Source organism: Rhinopithecus roxellana, chromosome 12, assembly GCF_007565055.1.
Source record: "Rhinopithecus roxellana isolate Shanxi Qingling chromosome 12, ASM756505v1, whole genome shotgun sequence".
Lineage (NCBI taxonomy): Eukaryota > Metazoa > Chordata > Mammalia > Primates > Cercopithecidae > Rhinopithecus > Rhinopithecus roxellana.
In genome coordinates, this window is record NC_044560.1 from 68,644,925 (window position 1) to 68,670,882 (window position 25,958).

Below are 25,958 nucleotides of genomic sequence, written 5' to 3' on the forward strand. Positions count from 1 at the left end.
TGGGAATTCACTACGTTTCCAGTGCAAACCATAAAATATATAAAAATAAATAGGAAATGGACACTGCCCTTAAGGGACTCATATCTGGTAAGAGAAATAGAATCAATCTGTAGGCAAAGGGTAGAGACTGATGGAGCAAGTTCTAGAGGGTAACAAGTTAGTTCTCAACCTTGGTCCCTCATTAAAAACACCAAGAGGAACTCCTAAAACATCCCAATGCCCAGTCTGCACTCTGGGACTGGATCCAGGCATCAGTGGTTGCTTAAACTCTCCAGGTGATGCCAATGTGCAGCCAAGATTAAGGGAGCAGTGGCTCTATTCAGAACACCTGAGACAACTATGCCTTTGAAACATTTGGCAATGATGGAGGAAAGAGTGTGGAGAGAACAGGAGGTGGAAATAAGGAAATTTGATTCAAGAGGCTTCTGCCAAACAAAGTGATGATTTATACTTTCTCTGTAAAGAAAGCGAATCAGCCGGGCGCGGTGGCTCACACCTGTAATCCCAGCACTTTGGGAGGCTGAGGCAGGCGGATCGCTTGAGGCTAGCAGTTCGAGACCAGCCTGGCCCACATGGTGAAACTCTGTCTCTACTAAAGATATAAAAAATTAGCCAGGCATGGTGATGCATGCTTGTAATCCCAGCTACTTGGGAGGCTGAGGCAGGAGAATCCTTGAACCCAGGAGGCAGAGGTTGCAGTGAGCTGAGATCACACCATTGCACTCCAGCCTGGGTGGCAGAGCAAAACTCTCTCTCAAAAAAAAAAAAAAAAGGTATCAAAGGCTAAGAATACGGATATATGAAAATAAGGTGTTTTATGGAGAATGGGGAAACAGGATTACAGCTACAGAGGGTGCAAAAGAAAGAAGTAACATTGTTGTTTTTCCAAGACTGGGAAGATCGAAACACGAGGATGAGGATTCAGGGACACCACTGTGTCCACCATTAAAGGGGAAATTCTTTTTTTTTTTTTTTTGACACAGCGAGGGTTTCTACATTCCCAGACCAGGGTGAAAAATCCGCGCTGATCCAACAAAGCCCCCACTCTGTGCTTGGCAGCCGATCAGCCACCGTGGGATGGTGACCCGACAGTCCCGGACCTCATCCTGATACCCTCATCTGGAGACTCTCGGGACACAGCAGATGTGACGTCTGGGATGTACTTTATTGGACAGTGGTGGCCCAAGTTTTGGTCTGGAAGCACTGGGGCTCTGGACCCCCGCACTGAGTTTGAGGAGGCCCAGAGTTCAGGGCTGTTTGGAGCGAGACCACAAGCGGCTGGTGAGGGAACCGAGGAAGAGGTTCTGTTTGTTGGACTTGGAGAGCTCGGCCAGGCGCTGCTCCTCCTCCTGCTGTAGCCGGCTTTGCCGCTGTTTGAAAGCTGCCAGCGGATCATCCTCCAGGGCGTAGTGCTCCAGTACGGTTTGCACGTCCTCCACACCGTTCAGTGCAATGGTCTTGAGGAAGGCAGACAGGTACAATAAGACCCGGTCATCAGAGTTGCCGTCCCAGGGCTGCAGGGCGACGCCGTTATAGGGCTGCAGGCGGAAGGCTTCCTTCTTGCAGTCCACAACTACTACTCTAGCTGGGTCCCGATTCAGACATGAAATGTCCTTAACATGGTGTCCATTCATGTATCTTCTGGCGTCCCAGAATAGGCGGTAGGAGACGAAGTCGTGGAAGTCCACGCTATCAATGAGTGGAAACGCAGTCATGCCAGTCTCTGACGTAAAGATGACAATTTCATGTAAAGGGGTGAGCTGCTGGAACAAGGTCTCGATGCCTGGGCGCTTCTTAAACCTCCAGCCAGTGGCCAGCGACCACTCAGGATACAAGAGGACGCCGGTGAGCTACAAAACGAATGTGTAGGGTGGCTGGTAGTACGGCTTCCGCAGTGGGTCTGGGAGAAGGCAAGGGCTGGTGGGCTCGATGATCATCTGTCTATAATCTTTGAAATATTTGTCTGTCCGGCGCAACTACTGTACCAGAATTGGGTCATTGTCGAACTCATGAGGAATCCTGGCACCATTTTCGTCCACTGGGTTGTTTCCAAAGATATAGACGACGCTCACGGTCCCACCAGCTCCAAGCAGCCCAGCAAGCCAGAGCGCAACTTTTTTGGCATAGCTGGGACCCTCTGAGTCTGGCTGCTGCTATGGCCCTTGTGCCTTAGTGCCCCCGCGGCTCCCGATCTCTGAGGCCTGATCTGGGGCCCGGAGGGGCGGCGTCGCCAACCTCGTGCACAGTCCCCGCGAGCCGAGTCGGAGCCCGCTCCGCAAGCGCAAGAACAGCGCTGCCGAGGCCGCCATCTTGCCAAGGGGAAATTCTTTAATGGTGGTCACAGTGGTGTGATCCTTTTGTAGAGACGAGCATAGGTTACGGCAACTATACCTACTTTAAAAACAGCGCTCTGGGAAGAGGGTAAATGCTTTTCCACATAAAGATCTAAAATAGACAATAAATGAGAAATAGGATTTTTTTATTATAAATTTATTTTTCCATATTTCTGGAAAATTAGAGACATGGAGTATTTCAAAGCTAGGAGATTGTTACCTTAGAGAGGGGGCTGTTTCTGCCACCACAACAAAGAATGAAACAACACAAATATTTACATGTTTTCTTCTTGTCCTCATAATGCTTTTACTGCACTCGTCTTTCACCTTTAACATCTACTGCATCTGTGACTGTTGTTTCAGTGAAACACGGAAGCCTGAACGTGAGCTCATTTCATTGCCTGCTGCACAACCACACAAAACAGAGAGAGCATTTTCTTAATTCGTGAAATATGATGTCAACGTCTCCTTCCATGCTTGTACCTGTTTTAATTCCTTTCAAGCAGAGGCTGTATCGTGAAGGATGCTTAAGAAGTTAATTGGAATGACAGGATTTGAAACGGATGTCACATCATATTCTCATTTGTTATTAAAATTAGTCACGCTTAACTGTTAAGGGCTATGCTGTGTCGCTCGCCATCTTTGTGTCCTCCGCCTGGCACTTTGCTTTCACACAGTAGGCACGTAGTGTTGAGGTCCCGGAAGGTTGTCAAGTAACCGACCGGGAGCTTGAGGACAGGACACTGTCTTATTCAGCGTGGTATCTCCGACACTCGATTCAGTGCCTGGCACACAGGAGGTATTCAGTTATGCTGAATGAATGAGCAACCGGCTCGATGGGGGACAGTAAATCCAACCCTATTCCGCAAACGTTCGCTGTGCGGCATCCAGGCCTCAGGGACCACGTGTGTCGCGCGGTGCCATACTGTGACTGGGACCTGTGAGTTCAAATTTCCAGATATTGTAATTCCATGCTGTAATTCCTATATTTACTCTTAAAACAAAAAGAGAAATGTGGGTCGCGTTCGCTCTGGGTTCTCCGAGGTTAAGTGCAAGCACGCGGAGGCGCCCGAGACCCTGCGGCTCTCCCTCGCCGCTTCCTTCACAGGAGCCGGGCGGAGCTCCCAGCGCGTCCCGGGGCTGCGCCGCCGCAATCCTCAAGGGGTCGCTGTTCCCGCGATAACCTCGAGAAAGGCTCCACCCCGCGGTCCGCGCTCGCTTCCCCCTTGGGGCCCGGCTCCACACTGCCAGTTTGCCGGTCCATCTCCGGCTAGCCCACGGGGCCCATCGTCGACGTTAGCGGTCGCTCTCCCGACCCATCCTTGGCGCCGCCGCCGCGGGCGCTCGTTCTCCTCCCTCGCCCCGCCTTCATCCACCCCCTTCACGGAAACGACAGCTGCGGCGGCGTGGCTGGCGCCGCCTCCCTCCACCTACCACGTCTGCCCTCGCCGCTGTAGCCCTGCGTCCCAGCCCGGCCGCGGCGCCTCCGCCTCGCCGCCGCTAGGTCAGCCGGCTCCGCCGGGCTGCCGCCCAGGATGAACATCATGGACTTCAACGTGAAGAAGCTGGCGGCCGACGCAGGCACCTTCCTCAGTCGCGCCGTGCAGGTACCCTGGTGCTGGGGGGAAAAGGGGTGGCGGCACCCGCGAAGGTTGAGGGAGGGGACCCCAGCCCGACGCGGCGCCCCTGGCCTCGCCGACCACCCAGCGGGCCTGCTGCAGCCAGAGGCCTGGGAGATGGGCGCGGCCTGGTCCCCTCCCCGGGCCCGGCGGCGGTTTTCTTCCCCGCTCCTGCCCAACCACCGCTCCACGGAAAGCGAGGCGGGGTGGGGCCGGCCGGGAGCTTCTTCCCACCCCTGCAGGACACTAAGGCTGCACTGTCCGCCTTTCTGATCCCACGACGCCAGTGCTCCACCCCGGGGCTGGCGGAGGCTTACGAGTCCGTTGGGGTAATCGAGACACAGGCCATTTCTGCACTACCCCCACCCTTTCCTTTCGTCTCTCACCCTCCCCTCCGAGTCCAAGAAGGGAGTTTCCTTTTCCTGTCCTTCAACCCAGAGAGCTGCCAACACAGTTCCCTCCGGCCCTCTTTCTCCCTGAAAGGACTGTCCTGGGCTTGGCAGCCCGCGGGGGAAATGGAGATCGCCAGTTGGCGTTGAGGCTTTGCCAAGACCACGAGAAACCTACGGTTGGGGGGTTCTCACTCTTTTTCAAAATGGGAAGCACCGGCTGTAGATCAAGGAGAGATGCGGGGAAGTTGTTATGGCTATAGTCACAGTAGTATGTTTCAAATATACTTTAAGGGAAGAAGTTGACTACCTCTCGATATTCTGCAATCAAGGAAGTGTCAGTACTAAGAAACTTAGGCCGTTTCCCACAGTCATCACCCACATTATGCCAACTCAGTAAATCTGTAAACAGATGTAAATTTCACAACATGAATTGTAAACAATCTGGTGTTTAAGTTAATGGCATAGTCACGGTGGCAACAACATTCTCTTTTGTAAAAAGAAAACAAAAATAATTTTCTAATATGCATACCAAATTGGTGCTAAAATGTAAATCTGTTCTATGGCTTTACTACTTTCCTTGCCTTTGCCCCAATTTTGTTGGCACAGTTGAGCCTACATTGCACTATCCCTGGCAAAAGAGTAGTAGAGCTAGAGCAAGGTGATAGCTGCCTGTATTATGAAAAACCTGTCAAGCACTTCGCAATGCATTTGACGTATCTCCAGTCTTTTCCATAACTTTGCCAGATAGATGTTATTAACCCCTTTTATATATGTGAGGAAGCACCCTTACTGAGGTTAAGAAACTTACACAGCTAGTAAATAACCAGGTGCTGTCTGACCTAGTACTCCAAGCTGCTTTTTCTTCCGGGATAAGCATTCCAGATTTAAGATAGCTAGAATAATAGAATGTTGTCGCCTAGAGAGACCTTAAAAATCATCTGGTACAATCTGAGCATTTCCATATCAACAAGCAAGTAACACTTTAGAGACGGGAAATTCTTTCTAGCTTTTGATTTCTAAGTTCTAAAATCTGCATGGTGAGTAATAAGCTAGCTGCCTAAACCCTTTTCTTCCCTTCCTTCCCTAAAATATGATATATTGTAAAGACATTGAACCTTTATAGTTAAAATAATGTTTTAATTTAAATTCGCTAGCTTCTAATAGTTCAAAGACAAGGTGCAAGAAGAATGAGTGATTGAAGGTCTGAAATGAATTTTGATGTGTGAGACACTTGTACGCTTTTAACATTGACTACAATAGAGGACTAGAGCCTGTGGTATTTTTTTTGTCCTAGTGCTCATTACCTGTAATTCTAGATGCTTGTGAGGATTTGACACTATATAATGCTACTCCTTTAAGTACAGTTAAATATGTTTCAGACATATAATTCACACCCCTTAAAGAGGTCACATTTACTAGAATTTAGTCTGATTTAAATTGTGGATAGACTCGATTTAAAAAATTAAATCTAGCAAAGCTCTCAAAATGTGTACTTCCCAAAGAATTTTAATTCCTTGTTTCAAATTCCTTAGGAAAAAGTTTTAAAATTTATGCTAATCTGTTAGCCATCAAATAATTTTCTTTTCAGTCTTAAATATTTAAGTGTCTACTGCATGTCTGCTTGCGGCTACTATGGGCACTGGTGATACAGCAGTGAATAAAATCAGCAAGTGTCTGCCTTCCTGAAGCTTACATTGTAGCAGAAGATAAGCTTGTAAATACATCAGGTGGTAGGTAAAAATCATGGCCAGAAGAATAGAATAATGGCAGGGATGGTGAATGTTAACATCTTTATTAGTATTTTCTAACATTAGGATTGTGGTATAGATAGGATGGTCAGGGCAAGTCTTTCTAATAGGATGAAATCCAAGAGACCTCAAGAAAGAGACAGACCTAATTTTTTTGGAATAAAAGTATTTCAAGCAGCAGGAAGAAGTACAAAGACTGAAGTTGCAGGGGCATTAAGGAGACCAATGAAGGAACTGTGGCCATAATACAGGTAAAAGGCGATTGTAACTTAGATTACAGTGGTAGCAGGGAAGATTGCAAATTATCCAGTGAAGGTTCCAAATTATCCAGTATTGGCTGTCGGATTGGCTGTGAGTTATGAGAGAAAGATGAGGCAAGGATGACTCCAAGGTTTTGGCTTGAGCCATTTATTAAGGAAAAAATTTTTGGAGAAACAGGATCCTTTAATGTGTCCGCAACTGTAATAGACACATACTGAAATATTTATGGATAAACTTATACCATATCTGAGATTGGGTTTTGGTAGGGTTTTTTTTTGTTTTATTTATTTATTTTTTTGAGACGGAGTTTCGCTCTTGTTGCCCAGGCTGGAGTGCAACGGCGCAATCTCGGCTTATTGCAACCTTTACCTCCCCAGTTCAAGCAAATCTCCTATCTCCGTCTTTCAAGTAGCTGGAATTACAGGCATGCACCACCACGCCAAGCTAATTTTGCATTTTCAATAGAGATGGGTTTTCACCATGTTATTCAGGCTGGTCTTGAACTCCTGACCTCAGGTGATCCACCTCCTTCAGCCTCCCAAAGTGCTGGGATTACAGGCATGAGTCACCACACCAGTTGAGATTAGCTTTTGAATATTTCAGAAGAAAAAAAAAACAGAGGTCACTGAAACAACATTAACAGAATGTTGATAGTTGTGGAAGGTTGGTTATGGGTTCATGAGGTTTCGTTGTACTGTTATACTTTTGTATGTTTGACATTTTCCACAATACTTTTTTAAAGATAAAATTTGTAAGAAAACAAAGGATGCTTCTAAAATAGAATGTGTGAAATTTGGAATGCTGTGTGGTGGTTTTCAACAAAACACTGCTTTTTCATCTTAGTATTTATTTCGTCGCTGAGTTCCTATATTAAATTGCATTGACATCAGTATAATGCCAAAGTACCAAGTTTCGTGCTAAGAATAGCTTAAGAGCTTTGCCAGTATCTCTTTATAAGCAGTAAGAATAGTAGAGAGAGAATTAAACATTCATGTTTATAAATAATAATTTTCATTCAAATCAAATTGTACCCTAAGGAATGTGCCAATCTTTGGTTGGCCAATGCCATACATTGTTCTCCATTTTACTTAAAAATTCCTAAGTTAAAAATTAAACATATTTCTTGTTTTTAAAAAAGGTCAGATCAAACTAGTAAAGCACATAGATGAGTCCCATCACCGCTCCACTTCCCTCCTTTTAAAATTTGTTTTTAAGCCTTGGTACTTTAAAAAGAATGTTAAACTAGAATGTATAAATGAGTAGGAATGTTTATTCTTAACTAGCCCATTTGGGTGCTTGTTTTTAAGTACCTCAAGATGGTAAAATACAAAAGTATCAGGTAATTCACCCTTGCTTAATTGTTATTTTACTAGAGTTTTAAATGCCATTTGTTCTTAGAATCCATCTTTTTAGTCCAGACTTCTTAGTTGAGCATTAAATACTGCCTTACAATCTGGTTCTTTCTCTCACTTATATAAACACTGTATTCCAAATCATTTTTTAATTTCCAAAATATCTTGTACTTATTTTAGGCTTTTGTTCGTATAGTTAAACTCCTCTTAAGTGTCCTGTCTGCCTATTCTTTCCTTTCCTTAAGATACAACTTTATTCATCTCCAAAATGGAGAGAGTAAAAAAAATAAAAAATTAAAAAATAAAAGTAAAATACAGAAACTTTTTTGAAGATAATAGCTTTAAATCCATCTCAGCTAATAAGGCTTCTTAGACCACAAGAGCTTGCTGTGAAATCCTGAATCATTTTCAATTCCAAATGATTAGGTGGCACTTTTCTTCTAATGAACTATTGTGTTAGATCTCTTGGAACTCTAAAATTCTGTTACTCTTTCACATCTTTAATAAGTTTGTATGTGCTAAGGCATCAACTCTGTTTCTTATTCCCCTCTCACAACATCTAACATGGTTCATTTTAACTTTTATATCATTTTAGCCAGGCAAATTACTATCCATATGTGAAGTTTAATCTTTGAAGGGCAACAATAAGCATGTTAAATAACGGTGTCTTTATTAGAATTTTCTAACATTGTGTTTGCTGACCTTGAAATTAACTAATACCAGTATAAAATAATAAACCATTCAACCTGTATTTAAATTGAGTACCTTCCTAGGTGCTTGGCGTTGAAAGATACAAAGCTGAATGAGACCCTGTTCCTGCCCTAAAGACTTCATAGTAATAGTCTCAAATTTGTCATAAATATTCTTTGTAGTAATAGCCATTTTGTGAATAACTCTTTATTTGATAAATCTTTCAGGTGGATAAAGGAACAAGAGATGTGCTTTTAATTCAGAATTCTTACTGAAGCAAAACTTCGCTCACCATCATTAAAATAAGGGCATAGACTTTCTAAAAAGAATTTTTCAAATCAGATTATTTAGGGAGTTCATTTTAAATTTTCTAACATTTCCTCTAAACTGATTATTAAAGTCATACTATGAATTTCATGAACACCACCTATTTTCTAAGGAATATAGTTTTTAAAATATAGTTTTAAGCTTGGCCTTGATCTCCCATTTATTTCGGCAAGTGTCATGGTGTGTCAAAGCTAAGGATGTAAAGATGAATATGATGTTGCCATTAACTAGCTCCTGTCAGACTGTCGCTGGAGTTCCAGCTTGGCCAAACAACTCTGTCAAGCGCTTCTGAAATCCTATTTCTTTTACAGAATTCACACTGTGACAACTTCACCATGTTTCTTAAATTCTAGTAAATAAAATATGTCACATTCGAAATCCATACATTTTCTTGTTACATAAAAACTTTGCATGTTTAGTGTTACTTAACTCTGTTTTCATATCCTTTGGTGCTATTTGCATTATTTTGGTAAAGTAGATAGAAGATAGTTTGTTAACCTGATGTTAAAATTCACACTTATGTACTACATGAGTAAGGTAATTAGAAAATCTATAAAGCTCTTTTCCATTCGTCATATTTCTTGAAATACTTCTTTTTTTTTTTTTTTTTTTTTTTTTTTTTGAGACAAAGTCTCGCCTTATTGCCCAGGCTGGGGTGCAGTGGCATGATCTTGGCTCACTGCAACCTCCACTTCCCAGGTTCAAGTGATCCTCCTGCCTCAGCCCCCCTAGTAGCTGGGATTACAGGCATGTGCCACCATGCCCGGCTCAATTTTGTATTTTTAGTAGAGACGGGGATTCACCATGTTGGCCAGGCTGGTCTCGAACTCCTGACCTCAGGCGATCCACCCGCCTTGGCCTCCCAAAGTGCTGGGATTACAGGCATGAGCCACCACGCCCGGCCTTTCTTGAAAGTGTTTTTAAGGTAATGACAGAGCTACAAATTAATCCTAAAGTCTTAACCTCACCCAATTGATGTACTCCTAGTTGCTTTGCTACTATATTTAAAATGTTCAAACACCTAAGTCAATTTCTTTAATATTCTTTGGAGACCAACTTACTGAAAGAACCTGGACACAGATAATGTATTTGAAGCAAAACTCCAGCACAGTGAAGTAACAGTAATAACAGCTGACATTCCTAAACGGGCAAAAGAAGAAAGTAAAGTAATGCAGCATGCACTAAATCAAGTGATACATATTTAAATAATTATGAATGAGTTTAGAACAGTGGTTCTCAGTCTTGGCTGCACTTAAAATACTTGGGGAATCTTTATAAATGCCAATATGAGCTGCACCCCAGTCCAATTAAATTAGAATCTTAGGGGTTGGATCAGACCAGACATCAGTGTTTTCTAAAGCTCTCTCAAGTAATTCTAAAGAACAGCCAAAATTGAGAACCAACGGAGAAAGATCCACTTTATAGTTTACTAATACATTATTCAGAGTCTGAGTTACATATTTTCCAAGAAATTTAAATTTCTTTTAGAGTATTACTCTTTAGTAATACTGGTGATTAGAGTTTGCGTTAAATAGATGTCTTTGATCACACCTATTTTACTTGCAGTGTTTTTGTTTTTGTTTTTGTTTTTCCCTAAAAGTAGAGTTTGGAATCCAGGCTCCTTATTTAATAATGTGGGTTATGTGCCTATCCTGTAGTAAAGGAAGGATTACAGTGCCTGGTATAATGTAGCCGACTCAAAGACAATTCTTTCTGCAAAGCAATATTTAGAGAAAATATATAAAAGAGAGGGGATTAAACTCTCTGTTCTTATGTCACTTTGCTGTATTACAAATGAAATATGAAAAAATTATGTATCAAATTATATTTTAGAAAACATTGAGTTTAATAACTTATTAAGAAGATGACTTATTTACAGTTTGCTTTTTAGGTTGTTTACCCAAAAGTTCTTAATTATTAAACTATACTGCCATCTATTCATTAAAAGATATGCTTAAAAGCAACTAGTTTCTGATTAATACCTATTATCGAGATTACAAAATCAGTAATGATTTTGAACTTGAGATGTTGCAAACTAAAATTTTTATGGGTTAATTTACAATATTTTTAGTAACTAGGAAGGGATCTTTTTTTAAAAGAAATAATAGGTCTTTTGCCCTTCTGAAAAGAGTGCCATTGTTGTAATTTTGTTTTGTGTCAAGGCAGTATTCTAGTAGATCATAAAATCCTTGAAGGCAAGAAGCACATCATATGCTGATCATCTTGCAGTAGAAGAAAATACATATAAGCCATAAATATTTTTGATTAGTAATTTAAATATTTAGTTGAGATAACCCATAATGTCTGTAGTAGATGCATTATTTACAATGCTTTAGAGAAAATGTATTAAATATTGTATTGTTATCTTAATACAGTGTACTTCTGATTAATTATGGAAAAATCCTTTTGCTTCCACAATGATAAAATTGTGGGAAATATTATGTATTTTACAATTATATTTTTAAGTAATAAGATTTAAGTTTATAATTTCAATTTTAAAATATGATAGAATTGGCAATGTCCTTATTTTGTGTCTTCCTCCGCTTTATTCATTCATGATAGGATTTAATTTACTCTTAATTTTGGTGAGTAATTATTGAATATCTTGTAGGAAGCAGAAGTGATCTGGAGGAGAAAGCTGTCCAGAGTGCTGTGAACAGACATAGGAGAAAGGAGGCACAGAATATGACTGGATAATAGTAATAGGAATAGAAAATACTAATTTTGGAAATCAGCAAGTATTTACTGGAAGGGTGGGTAGTATAGCATGATGAGACTATGACTCAAACAGATGTGACACTGAATCCCAATGCTGACAGCTTGGACAAAGTGTTTAATCACCCTGAGCCTCAATTTATTAATCTCTACAATTATTCTTACCTATATTTTAAGATTCTTTCTAGTATTTGATGTAGAATGCACAGCTTAGTTAACGGAATTTTTGAACATACACTAAACCTTGACACAGAAGTATAAGAAAGATGTAAATGGTCTTGTTGAAAAAATAAAACATTAAAAAAAGATATTAGAAAATAAAACTCTATATAATGTGCTGAAATGTGAAACATAGAAACATTGTCATGTGACCCTTCCTACAGTACTGCTATTTTCTGAACAGGTTTTCTGTAATCAGACTATCTCACTCATGTGTAAGGGTTCCATATATCTTCTGAACTAGAATAGTTAAAAAAAAAAAAAAAAGAAAAAAAGAAAAAGAAAAAACCTACTAATTGTATGTGTTTGTAGAATCTTTACCAGTTTACATGTTTTCTTTCTTCCTCAGACTCATACAAATAAATCGCTTCGTGCAAATACCCATCTTTGTTCTGTTATAATTTCATACTCTTTTCACTAAAAGAATATTTATTTAGTGACCTGGGAGGCAGTATCATGAGAGTCACAAAGAAAATATTAAATAATTAAGTAAACAGTCCTTTTCATCTGAAGATTGAAATGTTTTATTTTCCAAATAATTAACGTTCTAATTGCTGATTTTCCTGAAATACTGTCAGGAGAAAACTTGCCCTGAAACCCAGTTGGTATCAGATAAATTCAGTGACTATTTTATTTTATATTTATTTATTTTATTATTAACTTATTAATTAGAGATAGGGTCTTGCTCTGTCACCTAGAATGGAGTGCAATGGAGTGCAGCTGGGACTACAGGTGTGCACCACCATGCCTGGCTAATTTTTTGTAGAGACATGGTTTTGCCATGTTGCCTAGGCTGGTCTAGAACTCCTGAGCTCAAGTGATCTGCCCACCTCAGCCTCCCAAAGTGCTGGGATTACAGGCGGGGGCCCCTGCTCCTGGCCATAAGTGCTGATTTTAAGTTATTGATGTGTTGATTTTTCTATTAATCTATTATTGGTTATTAACTGTAAGTTAAGGATTTCTACAGATAAATTAATATTTAATATGTATGAGGATGATGCAAATGAGCTTAAAGAAGTTGTGCAACTGGAAGATAAATCATCAGGACTATACACTCTTTCCTTGGATCTTAACGTAGTTCATATTATTCAGTCACAGGTCGTTTGTTACCTACTCAGAGATGCTGTTTCTCTAACTACCCCCATCTCACACTCCTCAAACTCTTGCTCCCCTGTCTAGGCCCAAGTTGCCCGTCCCTCCCCCACTAAAGCCTTCCATGATTCTCCTGTTCTCCCTGAAGAATGAATTCTTTCTCTGTACTTGGATTTTTTATGTCATTCAGAAACAATAAAACCAACCATGTTGGTCCTCTTTACTGTCTTCGTGTCTTTATATCCTTATTTATCTATTGTCTGTCTTTGCCATTAAAATGTAAGCTTCCTAAGAACAGAAACCTTGTCTGTTTTGTTGGCTGCTGTCTAGCACATGTGTAGGTGCTTAGTAAGTATTTGTTGAAGGAATAAACAAAATGAACAAACAAGTGGATAAACTTGCTTATCAAAGGTAAATTTATGCATGCAGTTTCAATTTTTAAGCTGCTAAGAATTTTTTTTAGATCATTCTTTATAGGTGATGTTCACCTGAGTGAAAGGTATTCCCTTTCTTCCCTTCCTATTGATCGCTTCATCTGAGAGTTATTTTATCTAGCCATTGGTGGCAGACTTTGAACATGTAAAAGTCTAGTAGGAGGTCTGTTGCTTAGAATCTCCAGGAATCTGTAAAGACTACAGGGTTCTCTCCTAAGAATGAGGTTGCATAGTTTATCCAGCTGGCCTTGGGATCAGGGTTTGCTTTTGCTCAGTGCCCAATCCTCCAGCTACACTGCAAGTTTATGGGCTTAGGCAATAGCTTTGGAACTGTTATATTTGGTTCCACCCACTGGGTCAGGGGCTGGCTATAGACCATTCTCAAAAAGACCCAAGGCTTTACAAAAGCTATTTAAGCTGTTATTTCTAGCCCCTAAACAGGGAGCCTCCGTGGAGATTGTAACCAGAAGTCTAAGAATAGAATTCTAGAGGACGCTTCAGCTTAAGGTGCTGATAATAACCTGAAAGTATTAAACCAAGAAGAAAGATGCTGAAAGAAACAATAAAACTCAGAAAATAGAGTAGCAAAAGAGATTTTTAAGAAACAAAAGGAGAAAAAGGCAAGGTGAACACTGTTTTTTCAGCCATAAGTGAGTCATTACTGAGCACAGAATTAGTGCTAGTGATATGCCTGTGTTAAGATGGGAGAAAGCCACATATTCTAGGGGAAAATAATGCATGATAAACAGCTTGAGTCATCACCTCTAATGTTTAATTAAAAGTATCCAGAAAGCTCTAGATCTACACAGAATCCTTTTACCTCTTTATTATTGTATAGGCAATGCTACCTTTTCTCAAATACCAGTATATTCAATAATAAAAAGTGATTTGTTGAGTATGTTTAACCATATTTTATGACCTTTAAAAGATGTCTTCATAGTATGAATAGGATATGTTCCAAAAGTTAGTCTATAAATAAATTGCTGGAACATATCCTCAGCAGCTTAAATGACAGGTTTTATGGTATGTTCTGGGAAACTATCTAACTAGGTGTTATTAAAGAGCTAATAAGATATAAACCACAATAAACACTAACAGCTCTTTTAAAACTTAATAATTACAAGGCACCGAACAAAGTGATTTGCATACACAATCATACTTAATCCCCCAAACACTATAAAATGTATTTGTCTCTCTTATAATAGAGGGTACTAAAGAAAAAATATTCAATACGTTGCTCAGGTCACACAGCAAGCAACGAAGTTAAGATTTGAATTCAGATCCAACTCACCCAAAGCTCTTATTCCTTACCATTAATCCTAGTCTACCTAGAATAGGTAGTTGAAATAGTTGCGTGCTTTATATACCAAGAAGTACACTTAGGTTTTCTATAGAATTCATACCATACATTTTAGCAGAACTAAGGGTATGTGATGACTATAAGGTAAGGTCATCCACAAAAGAAGTATGGATAAATTACATAGGAGCAAAAAAAGTATTCATAAGCAGTGGCTTACAAAGCTGGAGTATGGTTATTTGTATGTTTAGGATTGTTTAGCTTTGAATTTGCTTTTTACTTATTGATATGGTTCCCTAAAATTTATTTGCAGTATATTTAATTTTTGTTTTACAACCAATAACAGTTCACAGAAGAAAAGCTTGGCCAGGCTGAGAAGACAGAATTGGATGCTCACTTAGAGAACCTCCTTAGCAAAGCTGAATGTACCAAAATATGGACAGAAAAAATAATGAAACAAACTGAAGTGTTATTGCAGCCAAATCCAAGTAAGAAACTCTACCTCTTGTGTACCTTAAGTACTATTAGTGGGTTTTTTAATGTTAAAAAAAAAGTTTTAATGGCCATCTGAAAACATAGGATTTTTTTATTGTAGCTTCAGGGTCTGTGGGGTTTTTTATGTGTGCTTTTGTGAAGAGGAAGTGATATAAACAGTTACGTACCTAACAAATTTAAAATGACATTTTTTCAGTCTTTTATAGAATCCTTATAAAAAATCTCAGTTTTAGGCAGTGACTTTGAATTTTAAGATTTATGAGGAGGTGTGTATATAAATATGTTTTCCTTTTTCATCTAGGGAAGAATTGTCCCTAGATAATTAAGACAAAGTTATATAGATGCTTAACTAGGTACCATTTTTTCTGTTTAAGTTTTCGCGTGTGGTTTTTTTTTTTTTTTTTTGAGACAGAGTCTCGCCCTGTCGCCCATGCTAGAGTGCAGTGACACGATCTTGGCTCAGTGCAACCTCCACCTCCCAGGTTCAAGCAATTCTCCTGCCTCAGAGTCCCAAGTAGCTGGGATTACAGGCATATGCCACCGCGCCCAGCTAATTTTTTTTTTTTCTTTTTTGTATCTTTAGTAGAGATGGGGTTTCACCATGTTGGCCAGGTTAGTCTTGAACTCCTGACCTCATGATCCACCTACCTCCCAAAGTGCTGGGATGACAGGCGTTAGCCCCTGTGCCCAGCCTATGTTTAAGTTTTACATTTTCACGTAAATTACTTCGTTTGATTCAAACAACTACTAGATTTTCAGATTAGTGAACTCAATAACGTTGCAGTTAAGGTGCACAATAATTGTTCAGTAAATGAAACTCATGAGTTAGCATCTTGTCCAAGGCAGCATAGCTAATTAGAAGTGGAAATTGGACTAGAACCTATCAACATCCAGTCTTTTCCCTGTGAGCTTTGCATATCAAAACTGAAGAACAAAGGTACAATGTATGCTTTCCTTCTTTTTTTCCCCAATATCATGTTGTGATATGACATATGCTTGCTTTTAGATACTAACTTAAACTCCAAGCACTATACAAATATTAGCAGTTCTCTATCATTTTAGTTAAATGGTAGTGACTGTTTAAATATGCCTTTTGGTTGAAAAACTTAACTGTTAAGTTCTGTGCTCAGTACCTGGGTAACAGGTTCATGTGTACCCCAAACTTCAGCATCATTCAATATACCCAGGTAACAAACCTGCATGTGTACCCCTTGAATCTAAAACAAAAGTTAAAAATAAACAAAATAAGCTTTTTGCACTTTGAGTGAGTCCTAATGTCCTTGGACACCATGTAATATTTTTTATTCATTTAAGGCCACTTAAATTCTACATTCTGGCACTTTTATTAAAAGTAATAGACATTTTTCCTCTTGTTCTAAACATATTTTTCTGATTGGCAAATAAGCTCATTCACAATTGGTAAACAGGGAAATAAAATACAATTCCCTCCTGCCCCTGTTTTGTGCCAGGAAGTAGTAATAAGAATTGTTTTTGTTTTTTGTGCTCTAGTTTTTTTGTTTTGTTTTGTTTTGTTTGAGACAGAGTCTTGCTTTGTCACCCAGGCTGGAGTGCAGTGGTGCGATCTTGGCTCACTGCAACCTCTGCCTCCTGGGTTCAAACAATTCTCCTGCCTCTGCCTCCTGAAGGTCGCTGGGATTACAGGTGTCCACCACCATACCCAGCTAATTTTTGTATTTTTAGTAGAGACAGGGTTTCTCCATCTTGGCCAGGCTGGTCTCGAACTTCCGACCTCAGGTGATCTGCCCACCTCAGCCTCCCAAAGCCTGGGATTACAGGTGTGAGCCACCATGCCCAGCCAATGCTCTGGTTATTAAGTTACACAGGTTTTGAGTGGCCAAACCCAACACTCCTTTTCTTGTAATTCCTGTGTTGTTTTCAATGTATGATGATCTGGAAATGGGTTTTTCAAAAATATGTTATGCAGAAATATATATTACATTGTAGCAGAATTGCCTGCATATTTTAAGATTTTATTATAACCTATTGAAATTAAATATTTATTAATATGCCAAATATTTTATTAACTGAACGAAGTCAACATAAGATTCTGTTTTAAACTTTTGACCAGATAGGTGGAAAAGCAGTCAAAATTAAGAATCAGAGTCAAAACACAAAGCCTTTTTTTTTTTTTTTTTTTTTTTGAGACAGAGTCTCACTCTTTCACCCAGGCTGGAGTGCAGTGGCACAATCTCTGCTCACTGCAAGATCCGTCTCTTAGGTTCAAGTGATTGTCCTGTCTCAGCTTCCTGAGTAGCCGGGATTACAGGCATGCGCTACCATGCCTGGCTAATTTTTTTTTTTTTTTTTTTTTAGTAGAGACGGGGTTTCACCATGTCAGCCAGGCTAGTCTCAAACTCCTGACCTCAGGTGATCTGTCTGCCTCAGCCTCCCAAAGTGCTAGAATTACAGGTGTGAATCACCACCACACCGGGCCAAAATGAAGTTCTGAAATTTAACTAGTATCTTCTAAATGGTTATGTTTTAAAAAGCTCTTTTTGGTTTTAACTATTTAGAGATACTTGTGCTTTAAAACTTCTGATTTTGTACTAGAATCTAGCACAAAAGCAAGAATTATTGCCATACTCTATTTTAGGTATTATAACTAAGCCTTTTACCAACTCCTGAAGTGTTCTGTTACTGGTTCAGCTCATTTTTGAAATTTTTAGTGCACTGTGTGAAACTTCCACATGCGTAGGAATCTATGTGAGGTACTTAGAGGGAACCTATTTGACTTAGCTTCAATTTATACTTAATCATTGTTTCTGGAAACTTAAGCCATTTTCTCATTTGTTCCTGAAATACCTCTAGGTTGGACAGCATTGTAAATGTTAATATCTTTGGTCTTAAGCATTTTGCTAACCAAGTGCTTATTCAGCTTTTATTTTTCCCCCTTTCCATTTGTTCTAATGTTCTGTTATTGTATTTAACCTTTTGTATTTTAAACCTATTTTTAATGGTGAAATATTTTGAGTGACTGCATGCTCAGAGATAATATCTATACACTTGTGTACTTTAAACATAAACTAAAGCCAAGGCGTCATATTGCTGATCTGTCTACAGACTATTCCAAGCCTGGATTGTTCTATTCCTTAAGCACCTGTGTCTATATTTAGACTCTAGGCAAGAAAAAGAGAGAGCAAATGCTCATGGCTAAAACTGTCAGATGTAAGTCTTGGGTTCTTCTAGGTACTTTATATCTGTATTTTCCTAGCCAGAAATCTGATTTTGAAATTATGAGCGTACATTCAGAGTAAAAATTAGAGTTAAAATGTTACAAACAGGGCAAAGACACCTTCAATAAATATTAAGTGAATGAATCAGTCCTTTTCTGGAACTTAAAATCTTGTAGAATACTCAAGTAATTATTTTATTTTAAAATGCTTTTGTGCCAAGATATTTTATCAAATTTCTAAAATATAATTTTTTAGTTATATAATAGTCTAACATAAAATTTAAAATACATATTTATTAAGATATGTGCTTGAATGAATGCTAACTTTATATTTAGGAGATGATAAATGGCTGCTAATAGGGGAAAAAAAACAATCTTCTAATTAGTTTTGCTTTTAGAAATCGTTGGTACTTTTAACCTTTCTCCTAGATGCCAGGATAGAAGAATTTGTTTACGAGAAACTGGATAGAAAAGCTCCAAGTCGTATTAACAACCCAGAACTTCTGGGACAATATATGATTGATGCAGGGACTGAGTTTGGCCCAGGAACGGCTTATGGTAAGTAAAAAGCAAAAAGTTCTGTTAAAGCATATCTTTAAGTTTAGATAGAGATGTCATTAACATATTAGTAGGCCGGGTGCATGGCTCACGCCGGTAATCCCAGCACTTTGGGTTGCCGAGGCAGGTAGATCACGAGGTCTGGAGATCGAGACCATCCTGGCTAACACGGTGAAACCCCGTCTCTACTAAAAATAACAAAAAAGTAGCCGGGCGAGGTGGCAGACGCCTGTACACCCAGCTACTCAGGAGGCTGAGGCAGGAGAATGACGTGAACCTGGGAGGCGGAGCTTGCAGTGAGCCGAGATCGCGCCTCCACACTCCAGCGTGGGCGACACAGAGAGACTCCGTCTCAAAAAAAAAAAAAAAAAGTAGTAGTTTTAACTTCAAATTTATGTTAAAAATTTTCGATGAAGTGAGAAATATAGGCAAATGTATACAGTTAAATTTATTTAATTCATTATTTAATATATTTAAGCATATATTTAGTTATTCAGAGAATTCACATCTTTTTTAGTTCTAAAAAGTTAAATGAATTCTTCACTTATTCTCCCAGTGATCTTACAATACCTATGTTGTAATACTTAGGATATTGCAATTATTGTTTGCATATGTCTCTTCATTTTTTGAAAAAGCTTTCTTGGGGCTTATTTTATGTTAAAGGTACTTGGCACATAGTGCTTGAATTAATCAGTGCTTTTGTTATAATTTTGCAATAATGTCAGTAACCAAAAAATACTATTGTTATCTCTGGATGTTTGGATTACATTTCATTTCTATTTTTCTCTTCTGTATTTCAACTTTTCTATAGCCGTGGTTTAGTTACACTAGCTTTATTAGTTGCTGTACAGACTTTAAATGTATAGCCCTGAAGCTCAAAGTTACCCATCTTTATTGTCACTCTGATCTGATTTTCTCATAACATGAGATTTTCAGTAGCTTCTTTTCCTGTTGTTTACGTCTAATAATAATTCTCTTTATACATCTGCAAGATAATGGTCTTTGGGTATGAAATGGTAGGTAGATTAAATTAATTTCTACACATAGTTCTGATTTACAGAATAGTTTATACATTCTAGGATTAAATGAATTTTAAACTTTAGTAGTTATCTTTATATCAGAAAGAGGTAACCTAAATATTGTTGAATGCCACTAATCCATTGACAGGCTTTTTTAGATACACAACTTTGAAACTTCTACATTGTGTTCTTCAAAATCTAATTTTTAAGTCTGAAAATGCTTAGAACTTCAAAATAAAATTATTTCTGAATTTTAACTGTTAATTTTTAGAAATATGTTATACATTAAACAGATGTTTTATTGCCTGCTTGTGCCAGGCTCAGTTACATGCTGGGATCGTAAAGTTATGTGAAAGAGACTCAGCAGTCCCTTCCTTCACCAGGCTGAAGAAGGTTTTAGCAGAGCATGAACATTAGTAAAGGCTTCTAGATTTTCTTCCCTTTTAAATCTGCTCAATCTGTTTGTTTGCACCTCTAGTAATTCTAGTGAATGTACTCTGGTTATCAGAATTGGGCTTTGTGAACCTATTACCTTATTAGTAATTAATAACTAAAAATTGAGTATCGCAGGCATGGGCTAATAAGCATTATATAGCATATATATTTACATAAATTTTCATTTATATCCTGCTTTTAAGATAGATTATATTACTTTCATTTTAAAGACAAGGAAACAGGTTTGGAGAAGTTAATAATTAATACACAGTCACAGCTAGTATAGTAATTCAAATGAAGATCTGTTTGTATCCAGTGAGGGAGCTCTTAACTACTATCCGTATTACCTTCCTTATCAGTCAGATCCAAGCTGATTCTAAAATGAAGGGATTAAGAACCTCAGAGCTAAAGCGTATTCAAAGTAGAACTAGGAAGGGAACTCTGATCTTGGGGTTCCCTTTCTTTCTACTCTACTTTCTACCTCTACTTTTCTACTGTATTTACTCTATTTAAGTATCAGAGTATATGTATTGCAAAAGCATGGATTTTTTTTTAACTTAAGATACCAGTATGCACTATTATTTGTAGACACTTGAGATGATAACTGCAAGGATGTAGAAACAGAGGACAAATTGTGACTTGATCTATTGGAAGCATTATTCTTTTATAAGTATAATCATAGTCACCCCTCGGTATCCATGGGGGATTGGATCCAGGCCCCCCAGCCTGAGGATACCAAAATCCTTGGATACTCCAGTGTCTTATATAAAATGGCATAGTGTTTGCATATAACTTATGCACATCGTCCCGTGTACTTGAAATCATCTGAATGTAAATGCTATGTAAATAGTTGTTATGCTATATTTTTTAGGGAATAATGACAAGGGAGAAAAGTCTGTACATGTTCAGTACAGAGACAACCATCTTTTTTTTATTTTTTATATATTTATTTTTAAATAGTGACAGGCCCCGCTGTGTTGCCCTAGGCTGGCCTTAAACTCCTGGGCTCAAACGATCCTCCTGCCTCAGCTTCAAAGTAGCTGGGACTACAGGCACATGCCACCACTGTGCCTGGCTCCTCAGCCATCCCTTTTTTTTTTTTTTCCCCTGAATATTTTTGATCTGTGGTTGGTTGAACCCATGGATGCAGAACCCGTAGATATAGAGGGCTGACTACACTATTTGAGCTGTGACCATAAATATTTTGGGGTATATCTGTCTTCTTTAGTCCCATTGGTAGAATTGGTACAATTATCTATACTACAATAGGAAGTTTATCTTTGTCTCCTTCATTGAGACACTTATACTCTTAAATTTACTTTTAAAATAAAACTACCTTAATTACAGTTAATTCTATTTGGTTTTACTTACAAGTGACAGCTAACTTTTAAACAGACCAAATTGCTGATTTATCTTACATGATTTTATTTTCTGATATTACCAGACAGCGATTTTTAAAAATGTTTTTCCTTTGCAGGTAATGCCCTTATTAAATGTGGAGAAACCCAAAAAAGAATTGGAACAGCAGACAGAGAACTGATTCAAACGTCAGCCTTAAATTTTCTTACTCCTTTAAGAAACTTTATAGAAGGAGATTACAAAACAATTGCTGTGAGTTGAAAAGTGTCCGCTTTATTTAGTAAAATCATTTAGATATATATTTATACTTTTTAATGAATAACTTTGGCCTCTTCATGACTGTGTAGATGTAGTGGATTACAAAATTAAATAATCTAGGTCGGTACATGTTCACCAGAACACAAAATTAAACCAAAATAAAGGACTACTGATACATTTACTCCATTTGTGTGTCATACAATGTTACTGAGATGCCTTTATCCCTTTTCATTCATTACCAACACTAAAATCTACAGAGAGGTTCCTGGAATGATTATGAAAATACGGTCTAAAATATCACCATAGTATACCATGTAGCTCTTCATTTTTTAGGATTTTAACTTATTTTCTTAGTGATAGAGAATGAAAATTTTCTAAGATTTTTACAAAGCTGCTATTATAAATACTTCAAACTTTAATTTACAAATTTCTTATTACAGTATATTATAGAAACTTCCTGTATGTTCACAATGGATTTGTTTCTGTATAAATAAGTATCTGGCCTGAGACAGAAGAACTACCAAGTTAAAGTATGATTTAAAAGATATTAGCGGCCGGGTGCGATGGCTCACGCTTGTAATCCTAGCACTTTGGGAGCCTAGGTGGGTGGATCACTTGAGGTCAGGAGTTCGAAACCAGCCTGGCCAACATGGTGAAACCCTGTCTCTACTAAAAATACGAAAAAATTAGCCAGACGTGGTGGCAGGTGCCTGTAATTCCAGCTACTCGAGAGGCTGAGGCAGGAGAATCTCTTGAACCCTGGAGGCAGAGGTTGCAGTGAACCAAAATCGTGCCTCTGCACTCCACCCTGGGGGACAGACTAAGACTCCATCTCAAAAAATGTAAAATAAAATATAAAATAAAATAAAATAAAAATTAGCTTAGTGCAATGAAATTTGACGTATGGAATCTTAAGATTAAAGCAAACTGAATTATAATAAACTTACATATTATACAGAAGCTAGAAATTCCCTGAATAATTCTAAGATACTATACTAATGTTTATTCATTATTCTATAAATTTGAAATTCCATTTTGGAGTGGTTGGGTTGCATTTGGTGCTATGACACATTAAGTGCAGCCTGCCCAATCCTTGAGGCAGGACACCAGGCATCAAGGAACCTCGCCCCAGGCCTATGCTTCCTTCTTTCTTGGCACCTTCTGGATAATCTGTAACAATTTGAAACAGTTTTTCAATCTGGCCACTAATGACATTTTGGGCTTCAGGATTCCTTGTAGAGATAGACTTGTGGAATGTTTGGCAACATTTCTGGCTTCTGGCTAGCAGACACCAGTAACATCCCTCCACCAGTTGTGACAACCAAAAAGGTATTGCCAAATTTTCCAGACATGGGATAGGATCACAAAATATTGAAACTGATATTCCTTTGTTTCCATCATTGCCTGCCATCTTTCCCAGACATTTATAATGTTTCAATTATTTTAAAATTTAAAACAGTAACAAGGGGATGGAAGGGAGGCCAGATACCTGAATGATAACTTTATAGCCAAGTTTGTAATCATAGATCTTTATCAAATGATACATATGTTTACCAGGGAATAATACTTTAAATGTGTATGCTCTTACAAAATTTTAGCATCTTTAGCCTTTATTTTTTCTTTTCTATATTTATAGAAAGAAAGGAAACTATTGCAAAATAAGAGACTGGATTTGGATGCTGCAAAAACGAGACTAAAAAAGGCAAAAGCTGCAGAAACTAGAAATTCAGTAAGTAAATAGAAAAATATTTTTGATTAATAACTTTAAGATTTGTAAAATATTTTGCTAATATACCATGAAAGATACAGACTATTAACTTTAGGGTCTTGTTTTTGTGCTCTCTAAACAAATTTATCAGAACTTAATACATCCAAATCAGTGCAAAGTAGTCATATCAAAAAGGTGATCTTCATGGCCAGGCACAGTGGCTCATGCCTGTTATCCCAGCACTTTGGGAGGCTGAGGCAGGCAGATGGCTTGAGACCAGGAGTTTGAGACCAGCCTGGGCAACATGGCACAGCCCCGTCTCTCTACAGAAAGTACAAAAAGGAATGGACATGGTGACATCCACCTGTAGTCCCAGTTACTCAGGAGACTGAGATGAGAGAATCTCTTGAGCATGGGAGGTGGAGGCTGCAGTGAGCCAAGTTTGCGCCACTGCACTCCAGCCTGGGTAACAGAGCCAGACCCTGTCTTTAAAATAAAAAATATATATATATATGTATATGTGTATATATATGTATATATGTGTGTATATGTGTATATATGTATATGTGTATATATGTATATGTATATATATACACACACACACGTGATATTTAGCTGTACAGCTGCTGCTAAAAAACAAAAATTATGGTAGCTCCTAATGTTGTGTCATGTTTTTTTAAATATCCTCAGTGGTGACAAATATTTTTGGAGATAGATTTATTATAATTGGAAATAGCAAAAAAGATAGTAATTAAGAAGAGACTCAAGTTTGAGAATACTTGTATTTGACTTAAACATTAGTTCACTTCCCTTTCCATACACTGCTCAAACTAACTAAAAGAATATTCACCAAGAATAGTTCCAAAACCATTCAAACAAACAGTGGCAGTATGGACTTTCAGGCAATGATGTTGAGTGAGAGGAAACTCATTTGGATAAATAAATTGTAGTATATATTCCAGAAAACCTCAGAATATTGAGTAGGTATATATTAAATATAATAATTAAATTTTTCTTTAAAGATTTATTTATAAGCTTTTTAGTTAATCCAAGTTATATTGTCTATATTGTCATTCCAGAATTTGAAAACATCAGATTTGAATTGTAATAACTTTAAAATAGTACAAAATGAGCCATGTATGAATTTTTTAGAAGAAGCTAATAAGTTAATACTTAATTTGAGCTATGGTATATTACCCCTGCCTTCTGTTTTCAAGTCACTACCACTGCCAACATCAAGAATCATTGCCTTCATGAGCATACTACCACAGTGCTGGTACTGTCTTATAGTTCTCTTGTTTGGGGGATAAAAACGTTGAAAATTGGTTTAGAGTGAAATTTAAAACTGATTAACTTGGTATTGGATAGTAATGTCTTATGAGACTACCCCAATACCTTGTATGAGCAGAATAAGTTATTTTTTTCTATGGTTTTTTTCTTTTTTGGAGACACTGTATTAGTTACTGCTAGAGAAGAGCTATCTTTGATAAGACATTAATTCCAAATTTACGGGCATTTTCACTTCACGGTTTATCATTACATCATCATCACAAACAGCAAAACTTCCCTAAACAGACTATCTGCAGCATCAGAACTTTGAAAATGAACACTATAGATAGCAGGAGACATTGAATTATTTTATGAGTTTCTAGTTGCTAATAATGAATTTGAAAAGTAAATTATAAACTCGTTTTTAAAGATAATAATTTCATAATCAGGAACAAACTTAAGGATCATTTGGAAATAAATATTTTAACTGGGACAGAATGTCTTTATTCAAGATGCCTACATGTGCCCACTGATAATTGTGGAATAAAAATACTGTTACCAAGTTTCAGTACAAAATTTTGTTTAATAAGCACTATTATAGGAATGACAGTCTGCTTTTCTACCTGGAAAAGTTCCGGAAAGCACATATAGATTTAACAGTGTACAAAGTCCTTTAATATTTCTAAACTATTTTACCACTGCTATTAAAATATATAGGACCTAAATATAATAGTAGACCAATTTTGAGAGATGTTTCCTTTTTGAGATATCTGGAAAAGATCTTGGCAATTTTTCTCTGCTGTGTATTTTTGAGGATAAAGGTTTTTTTCCTATGGGAATTTATGTTTAAAGTAAAAGATGATACAAATGATTTTATTCAGTTCAACAATTTTATTTATACACAGCTCTTCTAGAACTTATGTATTACATAAAGCAAAATTTAACTCTAGCCAAATACTATTTTTTTAGTCTAGACAGAAAGTTCAATTTCCCGATTTTAATTGTAATTTTTCCCCTAGATAACCAACTCGTTTTTCTTCAAACTTTATAGCAGTAAGTCTGAAATACTTTGGGAAGAAAAAGTTCTCTTAGTTTATTATTACATAAAGCCTGGAGGTATGCTTGTATTTGGTGATCCTTTTTTTTTTTTTTTTTTTTTTTTGCCCCCCTGTATTTCTCTTCCAT

General features: G+C 37.9%; 1 protein-coding gene and 1 pseudogene across 1 annotated transcript in view; one reads left to right on the plus strand and one right to left on the minus strand.

Annotated features, from left to right (window-relative positions):
* Nucleotides 1-1,174: 1,174 nt before the first annotated feature.
* LOC104654089 lies at nucleotides 1,175-2,309 on the minus strand (annotated as a pseudogene).
* Nucleotides 2,310-3,525: 1,216 nt separating this feature from the next.
* SH3GLB1 (SH3 domain containing GRB2 like, endophilin B1) overlaps nucleotides 3,526-25,958 on the plus strand; it is a 44,008-nt gene continuing 21,575 nt past the window's right edge. Inside the window, exons 1-5 of the mRNA XM_010353168.2 lie at nucleotides 3,526-3,940; nucleotides 14,826-14,967; nucleotides 18,597-18,725; nucleotides 21,657-21,790; nucleotides 23,433-23,525. Of these exons, the coding sequence (XP_010351470.1) occupies nucleotides 3,869-3,940; nucleotides 14,826-14,967; nucleotides 18,597-18,725; nucleotides 21,657-21,790; nucleotides 23,433-23,525 (570 nt within the window). The 5' untranslated portion in view covers nucleotides 3,526-3,868. The remainder of the gene's footprint in view (nucleotides 3,941-14,825; nucleotides 14,968-18,596; nucleotides 18,726-21,656; nucleotides 21,791-23,432; nucleotides 23,526-25,958) is intronic.